Below are 17,711 nucleotides of genomic sequence, written 5' to 3'. Positions count from 1 at the left end.
GAGCCAGTACAGGAATGATTGTGTTAGTCTGTAGGCTTTGGATAGTTTGGCTGAGTGGAGGGGAGGTCCTGGGCCAGGGAGAGAGACACCTAGTGGCACTAGTATATAACTACAGGTGATATCTGTCTCTTCCTATTTTCTCTCTCTCTCAGACCTGTCGAGGAATCGTTTGGCGGAGGTCCCCTTAGAGGTGTGTCACCTGGTTGCCTTGGAAATGCTGAACCTCTATCACAACTGTATCAAGACAATTCCTGACACCATCATCAACCTACAGTCACTCACCTCCTTAAACCTCAGGTAAGACTTGAACCTACAGTTAACAGGTGACTGTGTTGAGTGAGAAGCACATTTGTTTTCAATGATAGAAAGAAAATGTCGGCGTTGCTGAATATCAGTGGTTTATCCTTAGTTGTTTTCACAGTTATCCCTATAAAGGCGGCAGTATTGGTTCAGAGAAGCGTTAAATATATTAGATGTCAGTCGATATTTGATAAGCAGCACAGAAGGTTGGCAGTAGTCTGATTGGACCAGAGCTTGTTTAGACTCAGGGTTTGATCCCAACTGTTTCCCAGGGCAGACACGCTTAGGCTTCACGCATCACAGACGCCTCTCAATGGGCTGATGTCGCCGCTTCTAACCTCATGGCACGACCACAGAGCAATAGCATATCGTGTCTCTGTGTTTGTGCAATGCGCTCAGATCACATATTGGAATGATGCACGACACTACTTGTTTCATTTTATCTCTCTCCACTCCCGCTCGATCTGGCTATCGAGAGACCAGGAGAGACATGGAGAAAGTGTGCGAGAGACAAAGTGAGAGATGGGGGAGGGAGATGGTAGAGAGAGACAGGGAGAGATGGGGAGAAGGTCATCATCAGTGCTAGCCTGGTTCTTTACTGCCTGCTGTACGCATCATCAACCTGAGACCGACTCTGTACTCTCTGTCTCTAATCTCTTCCTCTGTGCTCACACCACCGTGCAACTGAGGGAGATTCATTAGTCATATCTCTGACAGACACACACAGAAGACCAAACCTACACACATGCATGTGGTGTTGCGGCCATATCATTTAAGCGCAGTTAATAAATTGATTCATTGAATTTAAGCGGAGTTAATAAGTGATTAATTGAATCAGTAATACAAATGCTACACCTGAAGGGGGAGGATGTAAAATACCCTCGCTGGAGGGTAGCTGATGTAGGTTAACGTGAGGGCGAGGCGGGTGTCTGAGTATAATGTGATGTGAGCACCACAGTGACCGCACCGGGGTATGTGCTTTACACCACTAGACAGGAATGTTATCAGACGCCACGGAGACACTGCCAGATAATCTCATTTGAATTTGTGGCTTTTCATATTGCTGTCAAAACAGGAAATAGACTATGTTCTCCATGTCTGCACCAGGAACACATGAAAAGGAAGGCTTTATTTTTAGGATCGTTCTGTTCCTGGCCTGCATCATGGTGGAAAGAGGATAAAGGCTCTTTGTTGTCTAGATAGAACTTTGGCAGTTGTGGAATAAAATGTCTTATTTTGAAGTTGATGGGATGGAGGCTGTTTAGAGCTGTCAGCTGTTGTCATTGAGTTTGCTGATTTGTTTTTCTGCTTTTGTTCTGTTAGCTTTTATTTAGGCAGCTTTTACTGTGACTATTGGCCTGCTCGCTTGTTACTCTATTGTGTTAGCTTGTGCTGCTGTGCAGTGTAGTGGTTTTCAGATCGACACACTAGCCACTTGAAATATAATGGCCATAAAACATTAAGCTATGCTTAACGTGAGTGTTCACAGAACAATAACATCGAACATATACCAGACAGCACATTGTTTCAGGGAGGGAGGGAGTCAGGAGCCAAGGTCATGAATGACTTCTGCCTACTATGGGCCTGTTGTGTATCTGGAGCTGAAAGGTCGTTTCCATAGCAGAGAGAAAGGCCTGCCCTCCCTGGTATATGGAAAGATAAAACACAGAGAAAGACTATAAGGAAACGGAAAAGGGGAGAGAGAGGTTCAATAAGGAGCGTGAGACGGATTACCAGGAAGTGTACTCAAAGCATGTGCTGACCAGCTGGCGGGTGTCTTCACTGACATGTTCAACCTCTCCCTGACCCAGTCTGTAATACCTACATGTTTCAAGCAGACCACCATAGTCCCTGTGCCCAAGGAAGCGAAGGTAACCTGCCTAAATGATTACCGCCCCGCCGCACTCACGTCAGTAGCCATGAAGTGCTTTGAAAGGCTGGTAATGGCTCACATCAACAGCATCCTCCTGGACACTCTGTGGATGCAGATCCACAGATGTAAGAATGCTGTTCATTGACTACAGTTCAGTGTGCAACACCTTAGTGCCTACGAAACTCATCACTGAGCTAAGGACTCTGGGACGGCGCCTCCCTCTGCAACTGGATCCTGGACTAACTGACGGGCTGCCCCGAGGTGGTAAAGGTGGGCAACAACACGTCTGCCACGCTGATCCTCAGCACAGGGGCCCCTCAGGGGTGAGTACTTAGTCCTGTACTCCCTTTTCACCCACAACTGCGTGGCCAAACACGACTCCAACACATAATTTACTACCCAACAGTGGTAGGCCTGATCACTGACAATGATGAGACCACCTATAGGAGGAGGTCAGAGAGCTGGCAGTGTGGTGCCAGCACAACAATATCTCCCTCAATGTTAGCAAGACAAAGGAGCTGATCGTGGACTACATGAAAATGCGGCCGAACAGGCCCCCGTTAACATCAACGCGGCTGTAGTGGAGTGGGTCAAGAGTTTTTCAAGTTCCTTGGTGTCCACATCACCAACGTACTATCATGGTCCAGACACCCTAAGACAGACGTGAAGAGGGCACGACAACACCTTTTCCCCCTCAGGAGAGATTTGGCATGGGTCCTCAGAGCCTCAAAGTTCTACAGCTGCACCATCGTGACCGGTTGCATCACCACCTGGTATGGCAACTGCTCGGCATCTGACCGTAAGGTGCTACAGAGGGTAGTGCGAACAGCCCAGTACATCACTGGGGCCAAGCTTCCTGCCATCCAGGACCTATATACTGGGCGGTGTCAGAGGAAAGCCCATAAAATTGTACAGACTCCAGTCAACCAAGTCATAGACTGTTCTCTCTGCTACCGCACATCAAGCGGTACCGGAGAGCCAAGTCTAAGATCAAAAGGCTCCTTAACAGCTTCTACCACCAAGCCATAAGACTGCTGAACAATTAATCAAATGGCCACTGAACTATTTAAATTGACCCACCCCACACCCTATTTGTTTTGTACACTGCTGCTACTCTCTGTTTTATTATCTATGCATAGTCACTTCACCCCTACCTACTGTACATGTACAAATTACCTTAACTAACCTGTACCCTTGCACACTGACTCACTACCGCTACCCCCTGTACAGTTGAAGTCAGAAGTTTACATACACCTTAGCCAAATACATTTCAATGCAGTTTTTCACAATTCCTGAAATTCAATCCTAGTAACAATTCCCTGTCTTAGGTCAGTCAGGATCACCACTTTATTTGAAGAATGTGAAATGTCAGAATAATAGTAGTGATTTATTTCAGCTTTTATTTCTTTCATCACATTCCCAGTGGGTCAGAAGTTAATATACACTCAATTAGTATAGCATTGCCTTTAAATTGTTTAACTTGGGTCAAACGTTTCAGATGGTCTTCCACAAGCTTACTACAATAAGTTGGGTGAATTTGGTCTCATGCCTCCTGACAGAGCTGGTGTAACTGAGTCAGGTTTGTAGGTCTCATTGCTCACATAAGCTTCTTCAGTTCTGCCCACATATTTTCTATAAGATTGAGGTCATGGCTTTGTGATGGCCACTCCAATACCTTGCCTTTGTTGTCCTTAAGCCATTTTGCCACAGCTTTGGAAGTATGCTTGGGGTCATTGTCCAGTTGGAAGACCCATTTGCGACCAAGCTTTAACTTCCTGACTGATGTCTTGAGATGTTACTTCAATATATCCACATAATTTTCCTTTCCTCATGATGCCATCTATTTTGTGAAGCGCACCAGTCCCTCCTGCAGCAAAGCACCCCCACAACATGATGCTGCCACCCCTGTGCTTCACGGTCGGGATGGTGTTCTTCGGCTTGCAAGCCTCCCCCTTTTTCCTCCAAACATAACAATGGTCATTATGGCCAAACAGTTCTATTTTTGTTTCATCAGACCAGAGGACATTTCTCCAAAAAGTATAATCTTTGTCCCCATGTGCAGTTGCAAACCACAGTCTGGCTTTTGTTTGGCGGTTTTGGAGCAGTGGCTTCCTCCTTGCTGAGCAGCCTTTCAGGTTATGTCGATATAGGGCCTGTTTGCTCCATTATCTTCACAAGCTGTTGTTCTGGGATTGATTTGCACTTATCACACCAAAGTACATTAATTTCTAGGAGACAGAACACGTCTCCTTCCTGAGTGGTATGACGGCTACGTGGTCCCGTGGTGTTTATACTTGCATACTATTGTTTGTACAGATGAACATTGTACCTTCAGGCGTTTGGAAATTGCTCCCAAGGATGAACCAGACTTGTGGAGGTCTACAATTTGTTTCTGAGGTCTTGGCTGATTTCTTTTGATTTTCTCATGATGTCAAGCAAAGAGGCACTAAGTTTGAAAGTAGGCCTTGAAATACATCCACAGGTACACCTCCAATTGACTCAAATGATGTCAATTAGCCAATCAGAATCTTCTAAAGCCATGGCATCATTTTCTGTAATTTTCCAAGCTGATTAAAGGCACAGTCAACTTAGTGTATGTAAAGTTCTGACCCACTAGAATTGTGATACAGTGAATTATAAGTGAAATAATCTGTCTGTTAACAATTGTTGGAAATATTCCGTGTCATGAACAAAGTAGATGTCCTAACCGACTTACACTTAGCAACTACAGTTTGGGCATGTAAACTTCCGACTTCAACTGTATATAGCCTCGTTATTGTTATTTTCTGTTACTTTTTTATTCTTTATTACTTTAATTTATTTGGTAAATAAGCATTTCACGGTAAGGTCTAAAGTTGTGTTCAGCACATGTGACAGTTTGATTTGAGAGTGAGTGTCAGTAAGGAGAGGGAGAAAGAGCGGGTCAATAAGGAGAGGGAGAAAGAGCGGATCAATAAGGAGAGGGAGAGAGAGCGGGTCAATAAGGAGAGGGAGAAAGAGCGGATCAATAAGGAGAGGGAGAGAGAGCGGGTCAATAAGGAGAGGGAGAGAGAGCGGGTCAATAAGGAGAGGGAGAGAGAGAGCGGGTCAATACAGAGAGGGAGCGAGAGAGCGGGTCAATAAGGAGAGGGAGCGAGAGAGCGGGTCAATAAGGAGAGGGAGAGAGAGAGCGGGTCAATACGGAGAGGGAGAGAGAGCGGGTCAATACGGAGAGGGAGAGAGAGCGGGTCAATACAGAGAGGGAGAGAGAGCGGGTCAATACGGAGAGGGAGAGAGAGCAGGTCGATAAGGAGAGGGAGAGAGAGCGGGTCGATAAGGAGAGGGAGAGAGAGCGGGTCGATAAGGAGAGGGAGAGAGAGCGGGTCAATAAGAGGAGGGGGAGAGAGAGAGCGGGTCAATACAGAGAGGGAGAAAGAGTGGGTCAATAAGGAGAGGGAGAGCGGGTCAATACAGAGAGGGAGGGAGAGCGGGTCAATACAGAGAGGGAGGGAGAGCGGGTCAATACAGAGAGGGAGGGAGAGCGGGTCAATACAGAGAGGGAGGGAGAGCGGGTCAATAAGGAGAGGGAGGGAGAGCGGGTCAATAAGGAGAGGGAGGGAGAGCGGGTCAATAAGGAGAGGGAGAGAGAGCGGGTCAATAAGGAGAGGGAGAGAGAGCGGGTCAATAAGGAGAGGGAGAGAGAGCGGGTCAATAAGGAGAGGGAGAGAGAGCGGGTCAATAAGGAGAGGGAGAGAGAGCGGGTCAATAAGGAGAGGGAGAGAGAGCGGGTCAATAAGGAGAGGGAGAGAGAGCGGGTCGATAAGGAGAGGGAGAGAGAGCGGGTCGATAAGGAGAGGGAGAGAGAGCGGGTCGATAAGGAGAGGGAGAGAGAGAGGGTCGATAAGGAGAGGGAGCGAGAGCGGGTCGATAAGGAGAGGGAGAGAGAGAGCGGGTCGATAAGGAGAGGGAGAGAGAGAGCGGGTCGATAAGGAGAGGGAGAGAGAGAGCGGGTCAATACAGAGAGGGAGAAAGAGTGGGTCAATAAGGAGAGGGAGAGCGGGTCAATACAGAGAGGGAGAGAGAGCGGGTCAATAAGGAGAGGGAGAGAGAGAGCGGGTCAATAAGGAGAGGGAGAGAGAGAGCGGGTCAATAAGGAGAGGGAGAGAGAGAGCGGGTCAATAAGGAGAGGGAGAGAGAGAGCGGGTCAATAAGGAGAGGGAGAGAGAGAGCGGGTCAATAAGGAGAGGGAGAGAGAGAGCGGGTCAATAAGGAGAGGGAGAGAGAGAGCGGGTCAATAAGGAGAGGGAGAGAGAGAGCGGGTCAATAAGGAGAGGGAGAGAGAGAGCGGGTCAATAAGGAGAGGGAGAGCGAGAGCGGGTCAATAAGGAGAGGGAGAGCGAGAGCGGGTCAATAAGGAGAGGGAGAGCGAGAACGGGTCAATAAGGAGAGGGAGAGCGAGAGCGGGTCAATAAGGAGAGCGAGAGCGGGTCAATAAGGAGAGAGAGAGAGCGGGTCAATAAGGAGAGGGAGAGAGAGCGGGTCAATAAGGAGAGGGAGAGAGAGCGGGTCAATAAGGAGAGGGAGAGAGAGAGCGGGTCAATAAGGAGAGGGAGAGAGAGAGCGGGTCAATAAGGAGAGGGAGAGAGAGAGCGGGTCAATAAGGAGAGGGAGAGAGAGAGCGGGTCAATAAGGAGAGGGAGAGAGAGAGCGGGTCAATAAGGAGAGGGAGAGAGAGAGCGGGTCAATAAGGAGAGAGCTCGGGTCTATAAGGAGAGGGAGAAAGAGCGGGTCAATAAGGAGAGAGGTCGGGTCTATAAGGAGAGGGAGAAAGAGCAGGTCAATAAGGAGAGAGAGCGAGAGAGAGAGCGGGTCTATAAGGAGAGAGAGCGGGTCTATAAGGAGAGAGAGCGGGTCTATAGGGAGAGGGAGAGCGGGTCTATAGGGAGAGGGAGAAGGAGAGCGGTTCGAGAGGGAGAGCGGTTCGAGAGGGAGAAAGAGAGCGGGTGGAGAGGGAGAAAGAGAGCGGTGGAGAGGGAGAAAGAGAGCGGGTCAATAGGGGTCGTATAGTGGTTAGAGCGTTGGACTAGTAACCGGAAGGTTCAATCAAAAGCTGACAAGGACAAATCTGTCGTTCTGCCCCTGAACAAGCAGTTAACCCACTGTTCCTAGGCCGTCATTGAAAAAAAAAAAAATTCTTAACTGACTTGCCTAGTTAAATAAAGGTAAAAATAAAAAAAAGGTAGAAAGAGAGCGGGTCAATAGGGAGAGGGAGAGAGAGAGCGGGTCAATAAGGAGAGGGAGAGAGAGAGCGGGTCAATAAGGAGAGAGGTCGGGTCTATAAGGAGAGGGAGAAAGAGCGGGTCAATAAGGAGAGAGGTCGGGTCTATAAGGAGAGGGAGAAAGAGCAGGTCAATAAGGAGAGAGAGCGAGAGAGAGAGCGGGTCTATAGGGAGAGGGAGAGCGGGTCTATAGGGAGAGGGAGAGCGGGTCTATAGGGAGAGGGAGAAGGAGCAGGTCAATAAGGAGAGAGAGCGAGAGAGAGAGCGGGTCTATAAGGAGAGAGAGCGGGTCTATAGCGAGAGGGAGAGCGGGTCTATAGGGAGAGGGAGAAGGAGAGCGGTTCGAGAGGGAGAGCGGTTCGAGAGGGAGAGCGGTTCGAGAGGGAGAGCGGTTCGAGAGGGAGAGCGGTTCGAGAGGGAGAGCGGTTCGAGAGGGAGAGCGGTTCGAGAGGGAGAAAGAGAGCGGGTGGAGAGGGAGAAAGAGAGCGGGTGGAGAGGGAGAAAGAGAGCGGGTCAATAGGGGTGGCAGCGTAGCCTAGTGGTTAGAGCGTTGGACTAGTAACCGGAAGGTTGCAAGTTCAAACCCCTGAGCTGACAAGGACAAATCTGTCGTTCTGCCCCTGAACAAGCAGTTAACCCACTGTTCCTAGGCCGTCATTGAAAAAAAAAAAATTCTTAACTGACTTGCCTAGTTAAATAAAGGTAAAAATAAAAAAAAGGTAGAAAGAGAGCGGGTCAATAGGGAGAGGGAGAAAGAGAGCGGGTCAATAGGGAGAGGGAGAAAGAGCGGGTCAATAGGGAGAGGGAGAAAGAGAGCGGGTCAATGGGGAGAGGGAGAAAGAGAGCGGGTCAATGGGGAGAGGGAGAAAGAGAGCGGGTCAATAGGGAGAGGGAGAAAGAGAGTGGGTCAATAGGGAGAGGGAGAAAGAGAGCGGGTCAATAGGGAGAGGGAGAAAGAGAGCGGGTCAATAAGGAGAGGGAGAAAGAGAGCGGGTCAATAGGGAGAGGGAGAAAGAGAGCGGGTCAATGGGGAGAGGAGAGAGCAGGAGAAGGAGCATGTAGGGCATGTCGAAGCATGCAGGCACGCATGTCGAGAGGGTAAGCATGCAGGTTCATGTCAACTCGAAGCATGCAGGCAGCACGCATGTCAACTCGAAGCATGCAGGCACGCATGTCAACTCGTAAGCATGCAGGCACGCATGTCAACTCGTAAGCATGCAGGCACGCATGTCAACTCGTAAGCATGCAGGCACGCATGTCAACTCGTAAGCATGCAGGCACGCATGTCAACTCGTAAGCATGCAGGCACGCATGTCAACTCGTAAGCATGCAGGCACTCATGGAGAGGGCATGCAGGCACGCATGTCAGCGGGTGGCATGCAGGCACGCATGTCAACTCGTAAGCATGCAGAGCATGCGTAAGCATGGGTCAATAGGGGCAGGCAGCGTCAGCCTAGTGGTTAGATGCGTTGCAGGCACAGTAACCAACTCGTAAGCATGAAGGTTGCAAGTTCAAACCCCTGAGCTGACAAGGACAAATCAGGCACGCATTCTGCCCCTGAACAAGCAGTTAACCCACTGTTCCAGGCACGCATCAGCATGCAGGCACGCATGTCAAAAAAAAAATGTCTTAACTGACTTGCCTGTCAGTTAAATAAAAGGTCAACTCGTAAGCATGCAAACTCGTAAGCATGCAGGCACGCATGTCAACTCGTAGGCATGCAGGCACGCATGTCAACTCGTAAGCATGCAGGCACGCGGGTCAATAGGGAGAGTAAGCATGCAGGCACTCATGCGGGCATCAATAGTAAGCATGCAGGCACGCATGTCAACTCGTAAGCATGCAGGCACGCATGGCATCAATGGGAGAGCAGGACGCATGTCAAGTAAACATGCAGGGCATGTCAATGGGGATGTCAGGGAGAAGCATGCAGGCACTCATGTCAATGGGGAGGGGAGCACTCATGTCAAGAGCATGCAGGGCATGTCAATGGGCAGAGAGTGGGGAAAGCATCCAGTTTTCCAGAAAGCTCCCATACGGGTCAATCAAGTTCTCCAGCACAAAATAACCAATAACTCAGGGAAGTGTAATCAAAGTCTTTGCACACACTCCAGAACAAGAGGCTTTTCCGTGTGTGTGTAACAATGGGTACTTTCCAGGATACTTTTTTGCCTTTTGTTGTTGTGGAGAGCTTGTTTTCTCTGAGTCATCTGTAATCAGCTCTGCTCATGCTGGTCAAAAGGCCTCTGTTCCAGTCTCTCTGTCTGTCTACAGGGAGACATCCTGCTGCGTGCTGGGTCAATAAGGAGAGGGACAACAAGAAGTCTGTTTTAATGAGGTTCAAACTGTTTTGGAGGAGTTCTGATTTGGAGGAGTTCTGACCCGTTTTGGAGGAGGAGTTCTGACCCGTTTTGGAGGAGTTCTGACCCGTTTTGGAGGAGGAGTTCTGACCCGTTTTGGAGGAGGAGTTCTGACCCGTTTTGGAGGAGGAGTTCTGACCCGTTTTGGAGGAGGAGTTCTGACCTGTTTGGAAAGGCTTTGGTTTGTTTTCAAGCATCTTGTTTAACTGCTCATGTAAACCAGGGGGGGAACACCAACATCCTGTTTTTATGAGGGGTTTTGGGCTGTCGTGCTGGACTGAACTGAACTAGATTGGGACTGTGTGTTTTATGTTTTGCAGAAGTACAAAAGTGTTTATGGGAAAGCTAATGGGTAGTTTTTTACAGTACAGTAGTGTTGCACGGTATACTGAAACTTCTGTACTTTTTTGGATGCTAGAACATGAAAAACTGTTCGGTACTAGAATTTCTGTTGCTTTCGGTGCTTCCCTCAAATGTGTCTCACAGATCCAAGTCTGTATCAGCAAAGCTGATGTCCCCCTTATAGCTCATGTGCCTGTTCCGCTTAGCTTGCGCTGGGAGACCGGGCTGCATCATGTTATGTCCCCACACATGCCACACAGAAGTGAACACACTTCAGTAATGCAACATGGCATGTAGAAATGTTAAAACTGTTCGCAAAACAGACTAGAACACTTTACAGTGCAAGACGATACCAGTATCTTCCAGCTTTATAGGCTAACCTTCCTTGCTAGCTTACAGCTGAAGCTAACATCAATTCACTACCCTAGTACTTTGTTTTTGATAATATGCAAATTGCCTCACAATATGCTGATTTCAAAGCTGATTGCCACCAAAACTTTTGATCTATTGCCTCAGTGAAAGTCTGACTGTGTGTGTGAATAGGGCTCCGATGGGCCCCACCCCTCTTGTCTCGTGAATGTCGTCAAGTCCCAAATGGAAGGGAAACAGAGTTTGTCATTTGTAACCCATGAAATAATAATAATAACAGTCCTATTGGATATGCATTCACCTGTATATTGTGATATATTTACCATTCAAATACATTATTACCATTGTGTTATGTAGTTTAAATATATATATATATATATCTTTTTTTTTCAACTAGGCAAGCCAGTTATGAACAAATTCTTATTTATAATGACGGCCTACCCCGGCTAAAACCTAACCCGGACGACGCTGGGCCAATTGTGCGCTGCCCTAAGGGACTCCCAATCACGGCCGGTTGTGATGCAGCCTGGAATCAAACAAGGGTCTGTAGTGACTAGGGCTGCACATTTTGGGAAACATTCAGAGGTGGAAACTTTCTGTGGGAATTAACAGGAATATATGGGAAATAATGGAAATATATGCAAATTAATATTAATACCATTTAAACGTAGATGTTTGTTTGCATTGGATATATTTACCATATCATTTGGAGACAAACATAAACCTTTTACCTTATCATAGAAAAATTGCAAATGGTTAAATCTTTCCAATAGGAAAAAAAGGAATTATTTTAGAATTGACCTTTAATTAAAGTAGTTGACTCTTCACATGGGATGATTTCACTGAACAACAAAAGAAAGGAAATATTGAATGATCCCCAATGATCCATCGCATCTTCCAAAAACGTTTTCAACATCATCTGTAAAATGACAGTCAAGAAACTAATGCTTTGGTTGTCTTCCTCTCAGCCAGACTGCTAAGAACCTTGCCCTCATCCGGCCAAGGTGGAGAGACATGGTAGTGATGACACCATAGGCATTGTTGAGCTCTGCACCAGACAGGATGCTCTTGCCAGCATACTTGGGGTCCAACATGTACGCTGTGGCATGTATGGGCTTCAGGCAGAAGTCTTCACGCTTCTTGATGTATTTCAGAGCTGCAGTTTCCTCTGCTTGGAGCAAAAGTGAAGTGGGCAGGGCAGTATGGATTTCTTCTCTTACACCTGCAAGCAGAGTCTGAACATCAGACAGAATGGCATTGCCTCCTTCAATCTGTGCAATGGCTACTGCTATAGGTTATAGAGTTACCACTCTCTCCCAAAAATACATCATCCAGGAGGATCCTCTTGATGGGGCTGTCCATATCGGCAGACTGTGTTATGGCCATTTCTTGGAGAGACTCATTCCCCTCCAGGAGACTGTCAAACATGTTGCTGGGCAGCTTCAATGTGGTGCTCTTATTCTTCTCACTTTGCTTGGTGAGGTAGATTGCTGTTATAACTTGATGACCCTTCACATACCTAACCATTTCCTTGGCTCTCGTAGTGTATCCATTGTTTTCAGCGCCATGATGTCCTTGAGGAGCAGAATCAGTGTATGAGCAGCACAGCCAATGGGTGTGATGATGTGAGGGTAGGACTCCTTCACTTTAGACCAAGTAGCCTTCATGTTCGCAGCATTGTCTGTCACCAGTGCAAATACCTTCTGTGGTCCAAGGTTATTGATGACTGCCTTCAGCTCATGTGTAATGTAGAGGCCGGTGTGTCTGTCCCCTGTGTCTGTGCTCTTGTAGAATACTGGTTGAGGGGCGGAGATGATTTAGTTAGACATGCTGGGCGAAGAACATTCAGAAATCTCTTCCAATACACATTGCCTGTGAGCATCAGAGGTGAACCAGTTGCATACACAGCTCGAGCAAGACATTCATTGAGTCAAGAAATACTTCTGATTCCAGGAGGACCATGAGATGTTGCTATTGATAAGGTGTCTGATTCATCATTTTCACCTCGAATAGAAGTACAGGGACTTTTGTCAGAGGTTGCCTGTTGTAAGTAAAAATTACAATTCCATGTACAGATCAATAGTTAAGCAGTTAGATTAAACAACTCCTTTGTAAGATAAATGTTTTAAAATGAAAGGTGTATGGAAACAGTTGAATTAACACTCCTCAGGTAGCAGGCTCAAGCAAGCTAAAACACACTAACTAGCAGAAATGAACCATTTAGAAATTATTTAAACAAACTTTGCTGTATGCTACTATTTACTAGTTAACAACAAATCATGTATGTCATATAAAATATATTCACCCCACCCAGTATTGTAATCAAAACTTACCAGAAAGCAGACAGTGTGGTAGTGTGGACTCATTAGTGTGCAAGAGCTTGAGAATCAGCTGCACATGTGATGTAAGGGTGAACTGCACATGCAGAGGGTTGCAATTCCATTGAATTGGGGATAGTTTAACCAACATATGCCACAGACCTAGAATTTCCTTGTGTATCCCACAAAAAAAGGTTCACTGTTATAAGCTCACTTATTTGATGAATTTAAGTAAAATTCCCCATATTCCCGGGCTTAACTTGCAGTAGAAAACTTACTAGAAAGTATCCTTCTCTTTGCAACCCTAGTAGTGACTTTTCTAGCACAGAGATGCAGTGTCCTAGACAGCTGCACCATCCCGGTCGGATTGGGAAAAACAGAGTCAAATTGATTGTAGAATTGATTCATTAATACAACATGGATGTTGATGTAAAACGTGTCTAATGGAATGATATTGAACTGATAAGATGCCCAATGATTTAACAGCGCAGTAGTTTCTGTCTGGGTCAGGTGTCACTCTGTGACGGGATAATATGCTTTATTTATTTGCTGTTGTTTTGGTATTGAGTATCGTGAGACTATACCTGGTACCTAAACATTTCTGGTATCATGAAAACACTACAGTACAGCACATTACACACAAGCAATCACACACACTGAGTCATTTACATGTACTGTTAATATGAATATGTCAGGGGTGGGCAACGTTGATGGGGGTGGGAGCCATAAACTCCTCATGAGTGGCTGCAGTGGCTCGTGGGTCTGCGTACCGACATCCACCCCCCCCCCCCCCACACACACTGAGTCATTTACATGTACTGTTAATATGAATATGTCAGGGGTGGGCAACGTTGATGGGGGTGGGAGCCATAAACTCCTCATGAGTGGCTGCAGTGGCTCATGTACTGGGTCTGGGCGGAGCCATAAACTCCTCGACATCCAGACCCCCCCACACACACACACACCTTAAACATTAAGTTAAAGATTTTAGCGGCCCCCCCTTGTGACAGTGAAGACACAAAAAAAAATGTTTTACAGCTAATATCCTGTTATTCTACAAATGTTGCAATATAGTGGATGTTTGCAGTTTTGGTTACTGGTTATCAAAACTGGTTATCAATTAATTTGACCATGTTTACTACACGTTTTGATACACAGTCTAGCAGCTAACTTGCCAATCTAAAAATGTTCTGCTGACAAATTTCAAAATTGCATTCCCCCCCTGGAATATCCCTGGAATATGTCATTCCATTCTTAGAATGCAGATAGTGCACTTTGCCTTTACCCTCTTAACCTTAATTGATAAAAATGATTCAAAAGGCTTTTGTTTACATCAGGAAATAGACAAGGTCTTTCTCCTGTTGGGGTATAACCATGTACAGTGCATTCGGAAATTATTGACACCCCATAACTTGATCCACATTTTGTTACGATAAAGCCTAATTCTAAAATGGATTAAATAAATAGAAAGTCCAAATTCAATCAACAAAAAATACCCCATAATGACAAAGAAAAAACATGTTTTTAGATAAATAAAAAAATCTATTAGTATTCAGACCCTTTGCTATGAGACTCGTAATTATTGTTATTGTTTGTAATCATTCTCTCCTATGGCCCATTTATTGCCTGCCTACCTCATGCCTTTTGCACATACTGTATATAGACTTTTTTCTACTGTGTCATTGACTTGTTTAATGTGTTCTTGGCTTGTTTATTGTTTACTCGTCTGCTAAATGACTTAAATGTAATGTAATGTACTCCATGTGTAACTAACTCCGTAGAACTCTGAGACAAGATTGTATCGGCACAGATTTGGGTAAGGGTACCAAAACCGTTCTGCAGCATTGAAGGTACCCAAGAACACAGTGGGCTTAATTGGAAGAAGATGGTTTCTTCCATTTTTCTTTCTTCCATCAAGACTTCCTAATGCTGGCCGCCCGGCCAAACTGAGCAGTCGGGGGAGAACGGCCTTGGTCAGGGAGGTGACCAAGAACCTGATGGTCACTCTGACAGAGCTCCAGAGTTCCTCTGTGGAGATGGGAGAACCTTATTCAGCACTCTACTAATCAGGCCTTTATGGTAGAGTTGCCAAACAGAAGCCACTCTTCAGTAAAAGGCACATGACAGCCCTCTTGGAGTTTTCCTAAAGTCACCTAAAGGACTCTGACCATGAGAAACCAGGTTCACTCGTCTGATGAAACCAAAGATTGAACTATTTAGCCTGAATGCCAAGCGTCACATCTGGAGGAAACCTGGCACCATCCCTACGTTGATGGCAGCATCATGCTGTGGGGGGATGTTTTTCAGCAGCAGGGACTGGGAGAATTGTCAGGATTGAGGGAAAGATATACAGAGATCCTTGATGAAAACCTGCTCTAGAGTTCTCAGGACCTCAGACTGGGGCGAAGGTTCACCTTCCAACAGGACAACGACTCTAAGCACACAGACAAGACAATGCAGGCGGGGCTTTGAGAAAAGTCTCTGGATGTCCTTGAGTGGCCCAGCCAGAGCCCGGACTTGAACCCGACCGAACATCTCTGGAGAGACCTGGAGAGGGTTTTATAAATGAGCATCAACCAGTGGGTCTTGCGACGGGTATACAGAGATGACCAGTTTACAGAGGAGTATAGAGTGCAGTGATGTGTCTTATAAGGAGCATTGGTGGCACATCTGATGGCCGAATGTTAAAGAACATCTAGCCGCTCGATAGCACCCTTAACTGCCGATCTATAAATTGTCTCCGTAACCCATCTATCATGGGTAGGATGGTCATTTGAATCAGGATCATACCCAAGAAGACTCAAGGCTGTAAAGGCACTTCAACAAAGTACTGAGTAAAGGGTCTGAATACTTATGTAAACGTGATAATTCATTGTTTTAGTTTTAATACATTTGCAAAAATGTCTAAACTGTTTTTGCTTTGTTGTCATGGGATATTGTGTGTAGATTGAGGGGGGAAAACAGTTGAATCAATTTTACAATAAGGCTGTAAAGTAACAATGTGGGATAAAAATCTAGATTTCTGAATACTTTCCGTATGCACTTCCTGATTCTACCAGTGAAATGAAAATGTCCTAGTTTTAGCTTGTGGTTTGGATAATTGTGATGTTTATGATAAAAACATAATGTTGTTAATCTAGTAATGACTATAGGCCGTGGCAGAGCCAGGGTGATATTCCCCTTTAAGGAAATGGGTTCAGTTGGTATCGGGTCATATTCATGTATATTAGAATACATGACACAAGGTCCATCACACATCTGACACTTTTTTGAAATTGAAGTGTCTATCCAAGTGGATCGTCGTCAGGTCTAGATTGTAGACACTCTGGACATCCTATGTATCGCTCTTTGATCTGCATCTCTCTGCTGGTGTGTAATATAATGCCTCTGTGTGTTTGTGTCCACAGTCGTAACCAGCTGTGTGCTCTGCCAGCCTCCCTATGTGGGTTACCCCTACGAGTCCTCATTGCCAGCAACAACAAACTGGTGTGTATACCTGAGGCCATCGGACAGCTCAGGAGCCTCATGGAGCTGGTAAGAGATTATCTTTCTTTCGCTCTTTCTTTCTCTCTCTCTTGTGTGTGTGCCAGTTTCTGACTCAGCTCTTCGTTTCCTGTGTGAGCTCCCAGCCAGGCCTTATGTAACTGTTCTCTTCTCCACTGAGGGGTGAAATTAATGGTCCGGCCCTCATGCAGCTAGAGCAGGGAAGGAGAGGAGAGGGGAGACATTGTCTGACTCCATGTGAGGAGACTGGGAAGAACAGTGGAATAGGAAGCATTTATTATGGATGTGTTATGAGCCATACAGCCCCCCAGTCCTTACCGTAGCTCTTGTACACAAGGGGTGACTAACCATCCTCCTGGAGAGTTACTGGGTGAGCAGACCAACCCTTCTCTAACTCACCTGATTCTCTTATCTGCAACTCGTCAGGACCATGATTAGATGAATCAGGTGTGTTTGAGCAGGGCTGGAACAAAATCCTGCACACCCACAAGTAAAGTGTTAGTTGTGTGTGAGTTAACTCCGTGTATTGTGCCCCCTGCAGGATGTGAGCTGTAATGAGATCACTGCTCTGCCCCGTCACATTGGCCGACTCAAGGCCCTCCGAGAACTCAACGTCCGCAGGAACTTGCTCTGTGTCCTACCTGAAGGTGAGTTTAGACCCATTAAACCATATTAGCTGCCATATGTCTTTCCTGTAAGTGAGTTTTGAAACCTAAGGAAGTGTTTTCCAGATGGGTCACGAAGAGACTCGGATGTTTTGTCGCAGCTGGGTCATGTCTGGGTTGTGTTTGGAAACAATTGTTTGTTTATTTAGCTGATTTTGGTGGATCACAGAATATTTGGGGAACCAGTTACCTAAAGAGGAATTCTATGTTTGTCTTTGAATTACAATCTGTGGAAACTATGAGAATAGAAAGGTTCAGAATTTTTGAAAAGCAACAGTGGACATCAGAAATATGGATGGATGGACATCAGAAATAGATGGGAGAAGTTGAGGGTAGAGGAAGGACAAGACAAAAAACAACTATTGTAAAATAGATTGTGTCCTTAAAATGTATATAGTGGGTATAAGCTGGAAGTAGAAGCCTAAGTGTTGTTCATTAGTTTACTTCAATTAGGGGAGGGGTGGTAGGGTTAGCGGAAAATAATAATAAAGGAAAATATATTGTTAAAAGATGTGTGTGTGGATATATACATTACCAGTCAAATGTTTGGACACACCCACTCGAGGTAGTTTTGAGTTGCGAACCGCGACGGGATTTATGGTCTTGGAATTTGAGGTTACAGTTAGGGCATCCCATGGGACCTGCGTGTCCCGACAGAGATCATTGTGGCGCTATCTGCATTTTTCATGCTGCGGGTGGCGGGAGCAGGCAGTCAGACAGA

General features: G+C 46.1%; 1 protein-coding gene across 6 annotated transcripts in view; it reads left to right on the top strand.

Annotated features, from left to right (window-relative positions):
- The window catches only part of LOC124044052 (leucine-rich repeat and calponin homology domain-containing protein 1-like), a 115,854-nt gene that overhangs the window by 43,355 nt on the left and 54,788 nt on the right, over window positions 1-17,711 (top strand). For all 6 annotated transcript variants that reach the window (XM_046363413.1, XM_046363411.1, XM_046363412.1 and 3 more), the window contains exons 2-4: window positions 153-297; window positions 16,229-16,355; window positions 16,867-16,972. In XM_046363413.1, the coding sequence (XP_046219369.1) occupies window positions 153-297; window positions 16,229-16,355; window positions 16,867-16,972 (378 nt within the window). The remainder of the gene's footprint in view (window positions 1-152; window positions 298-16,228; window positions 16,356-16,866; window positions 16,973-17,711) is intronic.

The sequence above is a fragment of the Oncorhynchus gorbuscha genome, linkage group LG09 (genome assembly GCF_021184085.1).
Source record: "Oncorhynchus gorbuscha isolate QuinsamMale2020 ecotype Even-year linkage group LG09, OgorEven_v1.0, whole genome shotgun sequence".
Taxonomy (NCBI): domain Eukaryota; kingdom Metazoa; phylum Chordata; class Actinopteri; order Salmoniformes; family Salmonidae; genus Oncorhynchus; species Oncorhynchus gorbuscha.
This window is presented reverse-complemented; position numbering and strand designations above follow the sequence as displayed.